The sequence below is a fragment of the Salmo trutta genome, chromosome 25, assembly GCF_901001165.1.
Source record: "Salmo trutta chromosome 25, fSalTru1.1, whole genome shotgun sequence".
NCBI lineage: Eukaryota > Metazoa > Chordata > Actinopteri > Salmoniformes > Salmonidae > Salmo > Salmo trutta.
The window spans coordinates 32,461,223-32,477,106 of NC_042981.1; the positions used below are offsets into that span (position 1 = coordinate 32,461,223).

At 40.9% G+C, this 15,884-nt stretch overlaps 1 protein-coding gene across 1 annotated transcript; it reads left to right on the forward strand.

Annotated features, from left to right (window-relative positions):
- The first annotated feature begins 448 nt into the window (after positions 1-448).
- Positions 449-15,861, forward strand: LOC115162436 (proto-oncogene tyrosine-protein kinase LCK). Its single transcript, XM_029713736.1, has 12 exons — positions 449-704; positions 2,700-2,809; positions 4,405-4,465; positions 4,576-4,666; positions 4,834-4,935; positions 5,131-5,384; positions 5,614-5,766; positions 7,339-7,518; positions 12,575-12,651; positions 14,503-14,656; positions 14,836-14,967; positions 15,186-15,861. The coding sequence occupies exons 2-12, from the start codon at positions 2,705-2,707 to the stop codon at positions 15,386-15,388; spliced, it is 1,512 nt and encodes a 503-aa protein (XP_029569596.1). The 5' UTR covers positions 449-704; positions 2,700-2,704; the 3' UTR covers positions 15,389-15,861.
- The last annotated feature ends 23 nt before the right edge of the window (positions 15,862-15,884 follow it).

Below are 15,884 nucleotides of genomic sequence, written 5' to 3' on the forward strand. Positions count from 1 at the left end.
GAATCACTCTCCATTTGAAAATTAACATGACAGCACTTTTCTGCATAGTCAATTGTGGGGGGCAATGACTCATTTGGCAATTACAACTTAATGTCGATGACACAGGTTTCCCCGTAATCAGTCTCATTGCGATACACAGATACAAAGACCTGATTCAAAATGGAGTCTATCAGCTGCCTGAGACACTACTTCACCAATCCTACCCAATTGTGACTGATGGAACATTCACACGTATTCACAAACTAGGAGAGAGGTACTGTCCTGACCCATTTACAGAGGAGCCCAACGTTCCCTGTGAAACACACAGCTGCATGGGTAGCACCTGTCAGAGCCACTGCAGAACAACCCTCAACCTTTCAACGACAGGAAGCCCTTTGGGTGGCTTTCTCTCCACTGAGGTGTGTGTACGTGCGTGCATGCGTATGTGTGTGTGTGTGTGGTGTGCGTGTTTTGAAGGTACTGCATGAGTAAGTGATGAGATCTTCACATACAAAACTCCCGGCCCGAAAACCTCACTCAACATCCTATTGTTTCTTATTTTCTCTCCAAAAGTAACGTTATATTTGTAGTTGCTGTTTTTGATAAGATTCATATTTGATGAAGACTAGGTCTCTTAGTCATGGATAAAGCTGCTCTGGCTGCAGACCAGTGACATCGCTGACACCCTGTTGAAGAGCATTATATTGGGCTGAAAGTTTAATGAGGTAGGTCTTAAACTTTCTATATAATGCATCTATATTGACGTGGTCTCCCTTTGAGAGCGTAATTTGAATCAGGATGTACAACAATGTATACAATTGTGTTTTACAGTAAATGAGCAGTCACAAATGTTTAGGCTATAGTCAATATTGAGAAGATGTTTAATGTACTGCAAAAATTACATTTAGCTTAAAAGGCAATGCAAAATACAAGGGGGTAACAGGTAATTTAGGTATAAATTGATGAAAATTAACATCTGGTTTGGTAATTGTAATTCTTGTGGTTATTATGCTTTTATTACAGTTTGACGGACAATTGTTTAAGGTTTTTGTTTGTCAGGAAGGGATCTGGTGACCAAGAAGGTCCTTGTGATTTAGTATCCACCTGTATAGCACATAATTTAGTATGCATAATATGCATTTGGAAAATGTGATGATTTCATGAGAGCAGCAACGCTCAAGAGTGCTACTATTTTCAGAGCAGTTTGACAGATGGAAGGTCATCTTGTTGATGTATAGCATTAATACAAGTTAGTCAAACCACTAAAAGGTAGCCTAAAGAGCAGTGTTTAGTGTCTACCTCTGTGTAACCCTTCTTTAACCTTCATTATAATGACCTTCAGGGTGGATCACACCACACATAGCATTTCATGTGAAAGAAACATCAATGCCTCAACAAATGCAGCACAACATAATGATAATAAAGCCAACCAACCAAAGCCTACACACTGGGCCTTGAGAGGAGGGTAGCCCCTCAGCAGCTGAATATGATTAAGAGATTAAATCAAGAGGGCATCCATTCAATGGAAAATATTGACTTTGTTTAGATGACTTTCTCTGAGAGCCTGTCAGACAAAGGCAGGAGAGATGTCACCCAAAAGCGACCCCTCTCGTCCCCCTCCATTCCGTCCCAGTGCAGGGGTGGACTGTTGCTAACGGGGTCAGGCTTTTCCGGACCCGTCAGATTTTCTCACGGATTTGTGCCCTCGGGACATGCGGCGACTCCAACTAGCCCACTGACCCTGTTACGTGAGCCAACCAATGGGATTGGAGCAGGCCTGAGAACACAGGGTCTTACTGTACTGCTGAGAGGTAGAGCGCTCCATCCGCACTGAGAGCATGGTTTAACACTGGATTAGTTTTAGTTGAAATATAATCACATTTTCTAAAAAAAAATCTGGACTATGATTCATTCCCAAATGAAAACAAATAATTATAACATGAAATGTAGGTAACTTTGTGAAATGTCTAGCAATTTGGTTTCTCAACAAAAAAGGTCACATTGAACTATATCAAAAGCAATTCTCTTCACTGTATCTGTCACCGATTTAAGTCTGTCATATCCCAGCAAGCTGCACAGCCTATGGATCAGTCCTTAGTCCCATGCAGATCCTCATCCCACTACTATGAGACGAGGCGTACATGCCAATGTGTTGGAGTATTTTAATTTGCGGTGGGGGATGTTTGAAATCCTGCTAAACTCCGCTGGTTGTTGTGTATTGATGTGAAGCTACACAGAAACAATAATGTAGGTTTACATCCTGACACAATTTCATATTTTTGTCTGGCTAAGATTATTACTTTATTTTCTCACTTCAAAGATTTAGTCATATCAGGACATCCTGAGTTGTTTTTCCAGGGCTGGGGATTTAAGGGATATTAGATGTTTACAGGATGTTAACATAAAATACATGTTCTGGGCAAAAAGTTCTGCTTATTAATGTTAATTCATTTGTTTATGTACACTCTTAATTCGATTGAATTGAGTTTACATTTCCAAGTGATTTGAGGTTGAACAGCTTTTCACTTTTTTAAGAAGGTAATATAATAAGCTACAGCTATCTAGTTCACCAACTCTCTTGGGAGCCAAGTCTAAGTGTGGGGCACTACGCAACTATTTTGTTCCAACCAAGCACAATTCTTTTTAAATCATACTTTGTCAATCAATCTCTTCTATTATGTAGTGATGTAAACTGACGTAAACTCTTGCCTATGTTTCAGGTAAAATGGGATGCAACTGTAGTTCAGATTATGATGACGACTGGGTAGAGAACCTAGACGAAGTGTGTGACAACTGCAACTGCCCGATTCCCACCCAGTCGGCTAACCCGGTGAGTGTGTGTGTGTTTGTGTGTGTAGACAGCGGCATAGCGTCTGGACGTGGCTGGGGAAGTAGTGTGGAATGCGAGGAAGAGGGTGTGATATTTTAACGTGGTCTCACAAAAAAAAAAAAACACACACACAAACATCTCCGATATGCATTTAATTGACATATCAATGAATATAACCTAAGCAACCACGGTCTACCTAAAAGGGTGTTGTGCAAGTCAATGCTTGGGAATTGTTGCCTGATGACTCACACTGAATTATTTCACTGCTCAATCGTTCGTTACATACTTCAGTCTGAATCTGCCATCATTGAAAGTTGTTTGTGGTAACATCTTTGCGATGAAAACAAAGTAATCAGCAATTAGATTGTCTCTAACCAATCAGAGTATCAAAGCCAATTGCGTACTTCGAAAACACTGCTGGCTCTGGCCCAACCGTTTGTATTCTGGGACCAATCAGACAGACATTTCAGCTTTTCCTTTTTAATTCATTTGTACAAATTTCTAAAAACATAATTCACTTTGACATTGTGAGGTGTCGTGTGTAGATCAGTGACACAAAATCTCAATTTAATCAATTTGAAATGCAGGCTGTAACACAACAAAATGTAGAAAAAGTCAAGGGGTGTGAATAATTTCTGAAGGCACTGTAGTGAGCAATATGTTTGGAACATGAAAATCGCAATAAAATCGCAGTATCGGCACCTAAGTATCATGTTAATATCGTATTCTGAGGTCCCTGGAAAATTCCCAGCCCTACTGGAACCAAGCTGCCTCTATGGCGTGAGCTAGGTGCCCCGTTTTGGCTGACGGCGAAGTCGGCTTAAAACAAAAGTCATGTAGGTTAAGCATGTGGAGTAACAAGTAGGATTCTGTGTTTTCACATACAGAAGTGATTGATTTTGATAAAAAGGCTTTATCTGTCGACCCAATGAAAACTAGTTTGAGAATTTGAACATATATTTTATGGAAACGAGATGTTGTATGTTTCTGAACGATGCTGCCTTGTTGACAACATGACCGAGCGGTGCAGATTACTGTTCGATTTGAGAAGGGCACTCCTCCCTCACCGCTTTTGCCCGTTCACATCACAGGCCATAGCCCGCTGTACTTAATCAAACTCTCTCAATGATTCTGGGTAGCTAGCAATGGGAATTGGCAATTTACATAATTTGGGCGGAAGTTGGCTTTTGTGTGTGCAATTAATTGGGACTGTAACCATTCACTAAACGTTCTGTTTCACTTCCTCCCTCTGAATTACAGGAGATATACTAGTAGATTTGAAGTAGAGTATAGCACATGTGAATGCTATGTTGTTGTTGACCAGTATGTCAGCACAAAGTAAACATGAAGTAAAACCTAGGGTGTCTTTAAAAATCTTCTCTTAATATCGTTCCTCACTTTAAGGAATTTATGGTTTTTACCTTAAGTCAAATTTCTCATCACGATAGTGTAAACCCCCAGACTTTTATCTTTACTGTTTTCATGCAAGTCACAACTTGAACTTCCATAGTTTGTACTCGGAATGAGAATCTTTGAATTCAGAAGTGGAAACCCAGGTTATTTTACTGACCCATACCCTGCTTTGGTCTCATCAGTACACAGATCAACTGATCACCTACCCCTCTCATCTCACGCCTCCCTCTTCCCCTCTACCAGGTATGTTCTTATACATGAATATGTGGGTAATTATGTGCCTTCTTCTGGTAGATCAAATCTAATCATTATTGTTGATGTTTTCCTCACCCATGCTGGTTATGGTTGTACAGATAGCCTGGTGATTGCCATATACAGCTATGAACCCAACCACAGTGATGACCTGGGCTTTGAGAAGGGAGACAAGCTGAAAATCCTCAATAAGTAAGAATAGGGATAGGAGGGTTGTGTGATGCAATTTACTTTTTAGAGGATCTGATATATTTGTGTAGTTGTGCAAAAGTGTGTAGTTGTTTGATGGAGCATGACACATTGCCAGTGCTTGAAAAGTATGAGATAGTGAGTAAGTGTTGCTGTTGTCTGCTGTCCAGGGATGACCCGGAGTGGTTCATGGCAGAGTCTCTCATCACAGGCCAGAAGGGCTTCATCCCATACAACTTTGTTGCCCCCCTGAACTCAATGGAGATGGAGACGTAAGTCAATTCAGTTGAATTCAATTCAAACTCAAATAACTGTATTTAATTTCACTTTAAGTCATGCAGGAAGCACACACATACATTACCCAACATCGTCTCACTCAACCAACACCATCTCCCCATACTCAACAACCTTCAAGAGAAAGGGATGTGGTTATGTTTGAAGCTCTATGCCTGTTTTTTGTGCTTCAGATGGTTTTTCAAGAACCTCTCCAGAAACGATGCCATGAGGCTCCTGCTAGCTCCGGGGAATACACAGGGCTCCTTCATGGTCAGAGAGAGTGAGACAACTCAAGGCTCCTTCTCCTTATCTGTCAGGGACTTGGATCCCGACACTGGAGACACGGTCAAGCACTACAGAATCCGGAACTTGGATACTGGTGGTTTCTACATCACCGCAAAGATATCCTTCAACTCCCTGAAAGAGCTGGTCCAGCATCACTCACGTACGTGCTATGACTCACATCCTGTCTGAACTCCTGGAGCGATGCCTCCAGTCAGAACACAATACATCAGCCAAACAATACAGAAAGCATTGGTACCAAATACCATTATCCTACCATCCATAGTGCACATTCACCTTAGCACATCTTAGCACAGTCTTTCTCAAAATGTGAACTGTATTACTTGACGTTATTCAACCTTTGACCCTGCCTGTGTTGTGTGTGTCTGCAGGTGAGGCGGACGGTCTGTGCACCCGGCTGATGAAGCCGTGCCAGTCCCGCGTGCCCCAGAAACCCTGGTGGCAGGACGAATGGGAGATCCCCCGAGAGTCCCTCAAAATGGAGCGCAGGCTCGGGGCTGGGCAGTTTGGAGAAGTCTGGATGGGTGAGCGCCTTCAGAAAGTTTTCATACCCCTTGACTTATTCAACATTTTGTTGTGTTACAGCCTGAATTCCAAATTGATTAAATAGATTTGTTTTCTCACCCATCTACACACAATACCCCATAATGAAAAAAGTGAAAACATGTTTTTAGAAATGTTTGCTAATTTTATTGAAAATTTAATACAGCAATACATAAGTATTCACACACCTGAGTCAATACTTTGTAGAAGCACTTTTAGCGATTACAGCTGTGCACACCTGGATTGTACAACATTTTCCCTCTATTCTTTAAAAAAAATCTTCAAGGGCTGTCAACTTGATTGTTGATCATGGCTAGGCAGCCATTTTTTAAGTCTTGCCATAGATGTTCAAGCCGATTTAAATCCAAAAATGTAACTAGCCCATTCAGGAACATTCAATGTCGTCTTGGTAAGCAACTCCAGTGTAGATTTGGCCTTGTGTTTTAGGTTATTGTCTTGCTGACAATTTCAATAAATGGGCAAAAATGTCTAAAAACATGTTTTCACTTTGTCATTATGGGGTATTGTGTGTAGATGGGTGAGAGGACAAAAATAAATTTAAAGTCAGGCTGTAACACAACAAAATGTGTGAATACATTCTGAAGGCAGTGTACAACCACAGTGGTTGATATTTTCAGATTACCAACGCGTGTGTTGGTTTGCATTGATCCACTAGATATAAAGCAACCAGTTGCTCAATTGGTCCTGTCTCTCTCTGTCTGCCAGAACAGCTTTAGTTTAGGCTTTAGTTCTGCATTGTGTGTAATTTCCTAAATACTGCCATCACTGCAGTGCTTGTTTGAGCTGGTAGGGCCTGTTAGAGATTGATGTCAGGTATTAGCTGCATTACGCAAGAGAGCCAGTGAGCATGCTGGGCTGAGGTTCTAGCCACACCAGATGCTCTCTCTATATTAGTTAATATTACAATATTTGCTATCACCTCCCGCTGTGACCTTAAAATCAACCATTAAAAAATAAACTCCAGTGTTTTGATGGTGAGAATATCTGCTGATGTAATCTGATCCCTTCACACTAGTTTTCCAGTGGAGGGGGAGATTTCCCTATTGTCCAGCTCCATGTGTGTGAACACAAAGCGACATTCAAAACTATCCTGTATTTTCCAAATTCCTCCTTCATGCGATCTTGGCAACGTACAGTATTTGTTTCTCTCAGCGAATGAATACACCAACAACATAGGGGTGATTGTTGTTTGACAACAACAAAAAGTATCCATGCATGTCAGATTGGAAAAAACAAACCACCATTCCTTTTCCCGAAATGATTTCAGTTATAGATAAAAGTAGGGAAGAATGCATTCAATAACAAATATGGTGAGAATTGTGAGAAAGTTAATTGTAATGGTGAGAAAGTTCATTCTCACCATTACAGCATATGCTATAACTCGGCAAATTGTGACCTATTGCAAACTTGAGTGTCCTCAAATCACTCCATCTTACACATTGTATACTACACTACTGAGTAATATCACTGTGATATTACTGCAGTAAACTGTATATTTACTGTATCACCAATGGCTTTCCTCCATGCTGCAGGTCTGTACAACAACCACAGACGGGTTGCCATTAAGAACCTGAAAGTGGGCACCATGTCCGTGGCTGCCTTCCTGGCCGAGGCCAACCTGATGAAGGAGCTGCAGCACCCGCGCCTGGTCCGCCTCTTCGCCGTAGTTACCCAGGAGCCCATCTACATCATCACAGAGTTCATGGAGAACGGTGGGTGTCACTGTCTAGGATTACATTGTCATTAGGCTAATGGTCAATGCTCGTCTTTCAGGGTAAGACCAACTCCCTATACAAAAGGTCAATAACCCTGATCCTATTCTATTCAGTTGTTCTTCTATTCTACTGTACTCTATCCCATGACAGCTGCTCAGCAAGCCTATGTCTGTGCCTGTCAACGTAGATGACTCTCAATCCCGGCGCTGAAAGAGCGAACAGCTAAGACAGAGTCATCACGGGAGATTCTAGAGAAACACCTGGAGCAGACAAAAGAGTGTTTTCAGCCAGGATATCGTCATCGGCTTTCGTGATCAAACATGTTAAACTGTTATTGGGTTTGCATGTTGATAAGAGTGAGAGTAACAAAAGAGCGGCTTGGGTGTTTACCCGAATGCGTTTCATGAGTCAGAGTCTTTTCCCAGGCATACTGCAGTCCACTGACAATGTTAAATGATCCAAAAAAGCATTTTATTATAGATGCAAGATTAAAATGTAATGTTTTCTTATTCAATCATAAGATGAATACTCCTAGTTAGGGCTTAACGGTTATTTACTGAAACGCTCATTCTAAATGGAACATGTGATCTTCAGAAACAAATTTAACCTTGTTTTTCCATACATCTCTTTCTTTAGAGTGGATAATCTTCTTAGAGGCTATTTTCAGCCTACTTTGGTGACCCTGCTGCACTTTCCTCATCTTAAACAATCAAATCAGCAAACGTGAACTTTAACTCTCTTTTCCCGTACTGGCTGGTGCCTCTAATGTCAACACACCAAAGGGAAGTCCGTTCTGACTGGAAAGAAGAGACGTCAAATAGGGGAGTGGTGATTCACTGTCTCATTGTTCAGTGATGGGACCTGTGTCCACCCCCATGGGCACGTGGCTCCATTCCAGTGTCAGCACAGACAGACCGCAACACAGCCCCCCCCTTCAGCCCCCCTAGACTGCAACACAGCCCCCCCCCTTCAGCCCCCCTATTCCCCCAGTCAGACTAGGCTATTCAGCCACTGTCCAGTGACTACTCTCTTTCTCTCTTCACACAAGAAAGAGAGAGGCTGTCTATAAAAGGGTAGCAAAGCAAAGCCAGACCAATAAAAATGGCACCATGGTTACAGGTGCACTGCCCTGTACACAGACTAGCTGACATTGAAAACACAAATCTTAATACCAGTGGCGTAGCCAGAAATGTGTTGGTGGGTGGGCCTGTAAACATTTTGGTGGGCAACTAACTTCCTGCAATTCTACACATTTTGCCTTGGGGCAGAGAGGAAAATGTGCAGTTTTATAGCTCATCTAATTCTATTCTACACATTTTGCCATGAGGCTGAGAGACAATTGTACATTTTCTAAGCTAATTAAAGATAACATATAGGTGTGTTTACTGACAAAGGCAATGGATTGTGACCTGTCTTGTTTGCTAAATGAAGAAATTAAATAAGCAGTGGCATGGTGCATATTTTGTATTTAACCTTTATTTACCTAGCATATAGCTATAGAAGCACAGTGACATATCCTCAATGCGGTCACATTTGTGGCTTATTGGGGGTGTGGCTTTAAGTTAGTTATTTTTGGCAACCCATCCCATGATAGTGAATGTCATTACAGGTCATCGGTTCTGTTCAATAATTTATATAAAGATGAGATGACTGATATAGGGCACTGTGTTGAAGCCACCGTGCCTCCATCTTGGCACTCGCCCACTATTGTAAAATATATTTTGGAAGCTATAGAAATGCATTTATTAATGTCTACATTCGTTTGCCACATTTATTCTATTACAGACACGTTAATGCACTTCTTCGGGATCAGTGTCCCGTCCACGCGACGGTTGAGCTAATGTAGGCTAATGCGACTAGCATGAGGTTGTAAGTAACAAGAACATTTCCCAGGACGTAGACATATCTGATATTGGCAGAAAGCTTAAATTCTTGTTACTCTAACTGCACTGTCTAATTTACAGTAGCTATTACAGTGAAAGAATATCATGCTATTATTTGAGGAGAGTGCACAATTTTGAACATGAAAAGTTATTAATAAACAAATTAGGCACATTTGGGCAGTCTTGATACAACATTTTGAACAGAAATACAAAGGTTCACTGGATCAGTCTAAAACTTTTCACATACACTGCTGTCATCTAATGGTCAAAATCTAAATTGGACCTGGGCTGGAATAATACATTATGGACTTTCTCTTGCATTTCAAAGATGATGGTAGAAAATAAATACAAAAGAATGGTTAGTTTTTTCTTTGTATTATCTTTTACCAGATCTATTGTGTTATATTCTCCTACATTCCTTTCACATTTCCACAAACTTCAAAGTGTTTCCTTCAAATGGTACCAAGAATATGCATATCCTTGCTTCAGGACCTGAGCTACAGGCAGTTAGATTTGGGTATGTCATTTTAGGCAAAAATGGGGGGAAAAAGGGGTGTAAACATGTGAGGTAAACATAAAACAACTTTTTTTTTAAAGATATAAAACCTTTTCCTTAAAGTATAATTTGTAGAGATTACTGATGTTATTGTCCCAACTACAACAACAACAAATCATTAAAAACATGTAATTTTGACCATAAAACATTTAATTGAACTACTATAGAATTCCATTCATTCCTATGGAGGACTGCTCCTACTGGGGAGTGCCAATATGGCCGGTGGCTTCAAAGCCTCTCAATGGCCAATACATAGCATCAGCAATCCACATTGTCTTCCATCAGATAGCGTGTCGATTCTGCACGCAATGTTCTGTACCTTGCAAAGGCTAATGGGATAGATCAAAAGTATTCCAGCTACAATACGCTTCCATAACATTAGAAATATTACCTAGGTGACATCGTCTGCTGAACCCCATTCTGCCTCAAAATGGTCTGAATTAATCTAAGCTAAAACAATAAATATGTCAATAATGTTTATGTTTTGTTGGTAAGGAAGTCTTAGTCACCCCATTTTAAATCTAGCTAAGGATCATTGTGCTTCAATGAGCAGTATTTCTGAAGTTTGACTACGGGCACGAAAGCTATCATAAATGTGTCCAACATTAACGTTAGTTTGCTAGCTAGCTGAACCAGTCACTGAAATCATCTTTGACTGAAACGATGCTGCTAACCTACCAGCTACCTACTTCGTGCTCCACATACAATGTTTTTCTTCCAACAAAAGCTAGCTTGCAAGCTACTGTAGCTAGTAGTGCTAATGCTTACATTATTATGAGTTTTCATGAAGCAACTGTTCTTGCCACGAGTCATTGCAGTAGCCTCCCAAGTAAGCTGCTGTGTTCAGCAGACCCAACGATAAGATCGTGGAGAAACATGCTGATCTATCTACGGACTGACTTCTGATAACATTCAGTTCCTCTTAATTGTGGGGCTGCATTTCTACAACTTCAGGGCATTTTAAACAGGCTAAGCAAGCTTTGAATGTGAGTGAAGGAAGTAAGCTAGCTAGCTACAACAGTTAGCTACACAACTGATCAAGTCACTGCACAGACGACCAACGTCCTTGCACAGAATTTGTGCAGGCGAAAGCCACCGGTTTGTTTTTTATTTTATCACAATTGCAAATGATTAAATCACTGTCACAACATTTGTAATAATTTAACTAGCTAGTTATTATTCCTATTCGATGGCGAGTCATACGAGAGCGCAGTTAGGAATTAGGAACTATGTTTTCATTTTTAGAATGTTCAATATTCAAATTAGAAAATGAGTTCCACGTCCAACAATAAAGATCGGTTGAGGGACGAGCGTTGTGGATGAGTGACGCCATCTGACGTGAAACAATGCAGCAATCCAGGGTTTATATACATCATTGGTTCTGTTATAATTAATCAAATCTGACTAAACCAGTGCACTGCTTGCTATGAATTATATCTGATGGTGTTTGCATGCTTAGGCAAAAAGACAAATAATGTCCCGTTTGGAACATTTTTTTAATATATATATCGTTTTTTTTCGTGGCTCAATCTGAGTGTTTGGGCTTAGCTCCCCAGTGGGTGGGCCTGGTCCCACCCGTGCCTACGCCCCTGCTTAATACAACAACTTATTTTGATACCAGTATGCTCTCTCCAAAAGCCTTGGTCATAATCTCTGACTACAGTTACTATGTCACCTGCATGTTTTTTAATGTGATCCCACATTCCCTTCAAAGGTTGTTGTTGCCTTTTTGAAGACCTGACATTAAGAGGGACAGTAACAAAGCACATTGAAAAAGCTCTGTCACTGGTGCAACAACAGCTTCAGTATGTAAGTGCTCTGAGCCAGTGAATGGAGGGCCTTTGTATTGTCCTCTATGAGAGGCCTGTAGAGCACCAACAGTGCCTTAACGTGAACTGTTTCTTTGTTTGTGATTCACATGCACAGACACAATTGTTGCCTCTGTTGTCACTAGAAAGGAAGGTTTGATGTTCCCATCCTCTCAATTTGTCCCTCGTTTTTATCATTGAAGACAATACAACTGGAAAATAACAGGTGTGGCATGCTTAACTTTCCTCCCCACCTTGGCTTATACCGTTCCTTTGACGCACAGACATCAAAGGAGTCCTTCTTTACTAAAGCACAGGAGCCTGTTGCCCTTCTTTCCTGGAAGAGTCAAGCCTCTTTTCTTAAGGCATTTCCTGCCTCTTGCCTTGGCTGGCTGAGGTCCTGTGGTATTGTTCAGTTTTAATCAAACACAATGTAGAGACGGAGGAGCCATGGCCTGTCGAATAGAGGCCATGCATCCCATTGACTGACGGTGAACGTACTTCCTGAGAATGTTATTTTCCTCATTTAAACATCTATTCTGGGTCTAAGGCCAGCTATTTATGTCTGAGACATATCTAAATGTAGTTTTAACGGCAGTGTCATTAATCTTTCTCACAAAGCCTTTCACTGAACATAGAATTTTCTGACTTAAAAGTATTTGTATCTTAAAATAATTCCACCTCCATCAATATTGCATTAAGCACTGGTGACTGGTAACATCTGTTTATAATTAAACAAAAGAGATCTGATGTAACGGCGCTCAAAACATATGTCATTTGAATAACTTGATCACATTTTGTTACAGGCGCTCTGGTAGATTTTCTCAAGTCGTCTGAGGGATCCAACATACCCATCAACACCCTCATAGATATGGCCTCTCAGGCAAGTTCCCTGCTCTTTACGTCAATCCCAATAGCTCTCTACACTTTTAACGAGTGTCTGTCTCCAACATTCTCTCTCACTCTTTCCCCTCCATTCGCTCTTTCAGTTTCTATTCTCTGTATGTCCCTCCTCTACAGGAAACAGCTCTTGCTATTATGAGGCTAACTATAATCTCCCGGTGACAATGGAGACCACTGTGTGAGGTTTACTAACAACCATAAGTCTATACACCTTGTCACAAATCTAGCTGTGTCGACACCACTGAGGTGCTCACCCCTATCACAGTGCAATGCTATAGGTGTAACACAAATCGAAGTGATAGATATCCTGATACCTGAGAGACATAATGCATATTTCATAATAAAACAAACCTACAGCCTACTCTAAATCACACTTGCACCAAGCTTCATAAGATCAAGAAAGCAGTTGTATTGCTGTTTGAGCCTCTCGTCCTAGAAGAACAACTGACTTAGAAGTAGTTTACGGCCAAAGATGGGAGAACATCTAATTACACCAACATCTTATTTAATTGGGCTCCACTAACGTAATGTCATGGTTAAATGATATTACTCTCATTTACAGTAATGGACTTTGAGCCACATGGATGTGTAATGGGGTTACAGGGATTTCAACTAACAAAGCTGTCAAAGGCGCATGTGGCAAACGAACAGCCTACTCTATGGATGAACTGTGAACGTATTACGGCAAACGAATGTTCCTGAGTAATGGCTAGAACACTGAATGGCATTCAGCACCATACACTGCTGTAAGCATGTAGTTAGTAAGAACACTGAAACAACATGACCCCAGAGTGATGCGTAATGATGATATGAAGTTCATATCACATACCCTTCTCTTGGTTTTCTGCCAAGGGATTCGGGGCCACATGGCACGTATCTGTGAGATTCTTACATCTGAAATATGCACTAATGTCTGCCTAAACACACACACACACACGCACACACACACACACACACGCGCACACACACACACACACACACACATTGACACACACAAAAGAGATATAGATAGCACAGCTGGGGCATTAGGGTGGGCCGGAAAGAGAGCTGGTTGTTAGGGGTTCATAACCTGCCTGTGAAAACTGGGTGGAGCCCTGAGGTGAGAAGCAGAGATCTGACCTGGGGAAGTGGGAACCTCCTTGTCACAGGAATCTACCGCTGCCCTGTCTGTCTCTTATACACACACAAACACACACAGTATGTATCCTTCATAAATTGTGCCTTCCTGTATTATACTTATGCCAAAATGTGTATTCTATTCTACTGAGCCAGTTACTTTATGTTCCTATTCTTATCTTGTATTATTTCTTATTGTTGTTACATTGTCGAGAAGGAAGTAAGCATTTCATTGGACAGTGTATACCATGTGTACCCTATACGACTAATACAGCTGTACACAGCCCATCTGTAAATAGCCCATCCAATCTACCTACCTCATCCCCATATTGCTTTTATTTACTTTTTTGCTCTTTTGCACACCAGTATTTCTACTTGCACATCATCATCTGCACATCTATCACTCCAGTGTTCATTTGCTAAATTGTAATTACTTCGCTACTATAGCCTATTTATTGCCTTACCTCCTCACGCCATTTGCACACACTGTATATAGACTTTTTCTATTGTGTTATTAACTGTACGTTTGTTTATTCCATGTGTAACTCTGTGTTGTTGTTTGTGTCGCACTGCTTGGCTTTATCTTGGCCAGGTCGCAGTTGTAAATGAGAACTTGTTCTCAACTGGCCTACCTTGTTAAATAAAGGTGAAATAAAAAAATTAAAAAAATTGAAACAAGTATGATTAATTCTTTATGATGTACTGCCTCCTGCAGGTGGCTGAGGGAATGGCCTACATTGAAGAGAATAACTACATCCATCGGGACCTGCGAGCAGCAAACATCCTGGTGTCTGATGAGCTCATCTGTAAGATCGCTGACTTTGGACTCGCAAGACTCATTGAGGACAACGAGTACACAGCCAGAGAGGGTAGCACGACTTTCCTTTACACTAGAAAAAAATGCATGTGCTTGAATGTTCTAAGTGCTTTCTGCAAAGCCATGCACTCTATATACTATAGCTCCACCAAATGTTCATGTAGAATCCAATGGGTGCTTTTGAAATGAACATGAACCCAAAATTAAACCCATTTCACTTTTCCTTATCAGGTGCCAAATTCCCCATAAAATGGACAGCACCTGAAGCTATAAACTATGGAACCTTTTCCATCAAGTCAGATGTGTGGTCGTTTGGGATCCTCTTGACAGAGATAGTGACGTATGGCCGTATCCCATATCCAGGTATTTCACTGATGCACCTCCACAATAATCCAATATTATACATGTCTATTTCATATGCAATGCGTGTAGACTTCACATACACACATTCTCCACATAGCACCTGTATAATCCACAAACATCACATACTCTCTACAAGGGTGTTGCCCACAAAACCCCAACACATTGGCCACATTATTAACAAGTCTGCATCCCCATCTCTTGTCTCGTCCCACTGTCAGGAATGAGTAACCCAGAGGTGATCCAAAACCTGGAAAAAGGCTACCGGATGCCCCGACCTGAGAACTGCCCTGAGGACCTGTACAACATCATGAACCTGTGCTGGAAGGAGAGCCCAGAGAACCGGCCAACCTTTGAGTACCTGAGAAGCGTTCTGGAGGACTTCTTCACAGCCACAGAGGGGCAGTACCAGGAACAGCCATAAGACAGACAGACATGGTGAAAGGAGAGGTCATTAAGGACATTAGCTCCAACTGTTAAGACACAGAGAGATATGGTCCCAGCTTATATGCTTTTGATACTGTCTGTCTGAGAACCATACCTGATCTACTTTCAATACACACCTACACATTTGTAGGATGTAATTAAAGCATTTATAGTGTGACATTTTTTTAAGCTCAAGGAAGATACCACTGTACTTTTCTATACTTTGCATTCCTTTGTCATTTCATGTTTTTTGTTCGATTTGTACTGTTTAGATTTTTCTATATTCTATTTGTATATTTTTTCTATGCGTTTGAAGACTATAAATCCATGGATGATGATGCCCTTACAAAAAACACAAACGTTAGACCTACTCTGTTCATGTATCCGTTGATGCCATTGATACTTCTTCCTACCCGAAATGCATATGAGATGTCGATGATGATCATGCAATAAAAAGTGATGTAAAACATAGAAAAGACTGTAAACAAATAAGT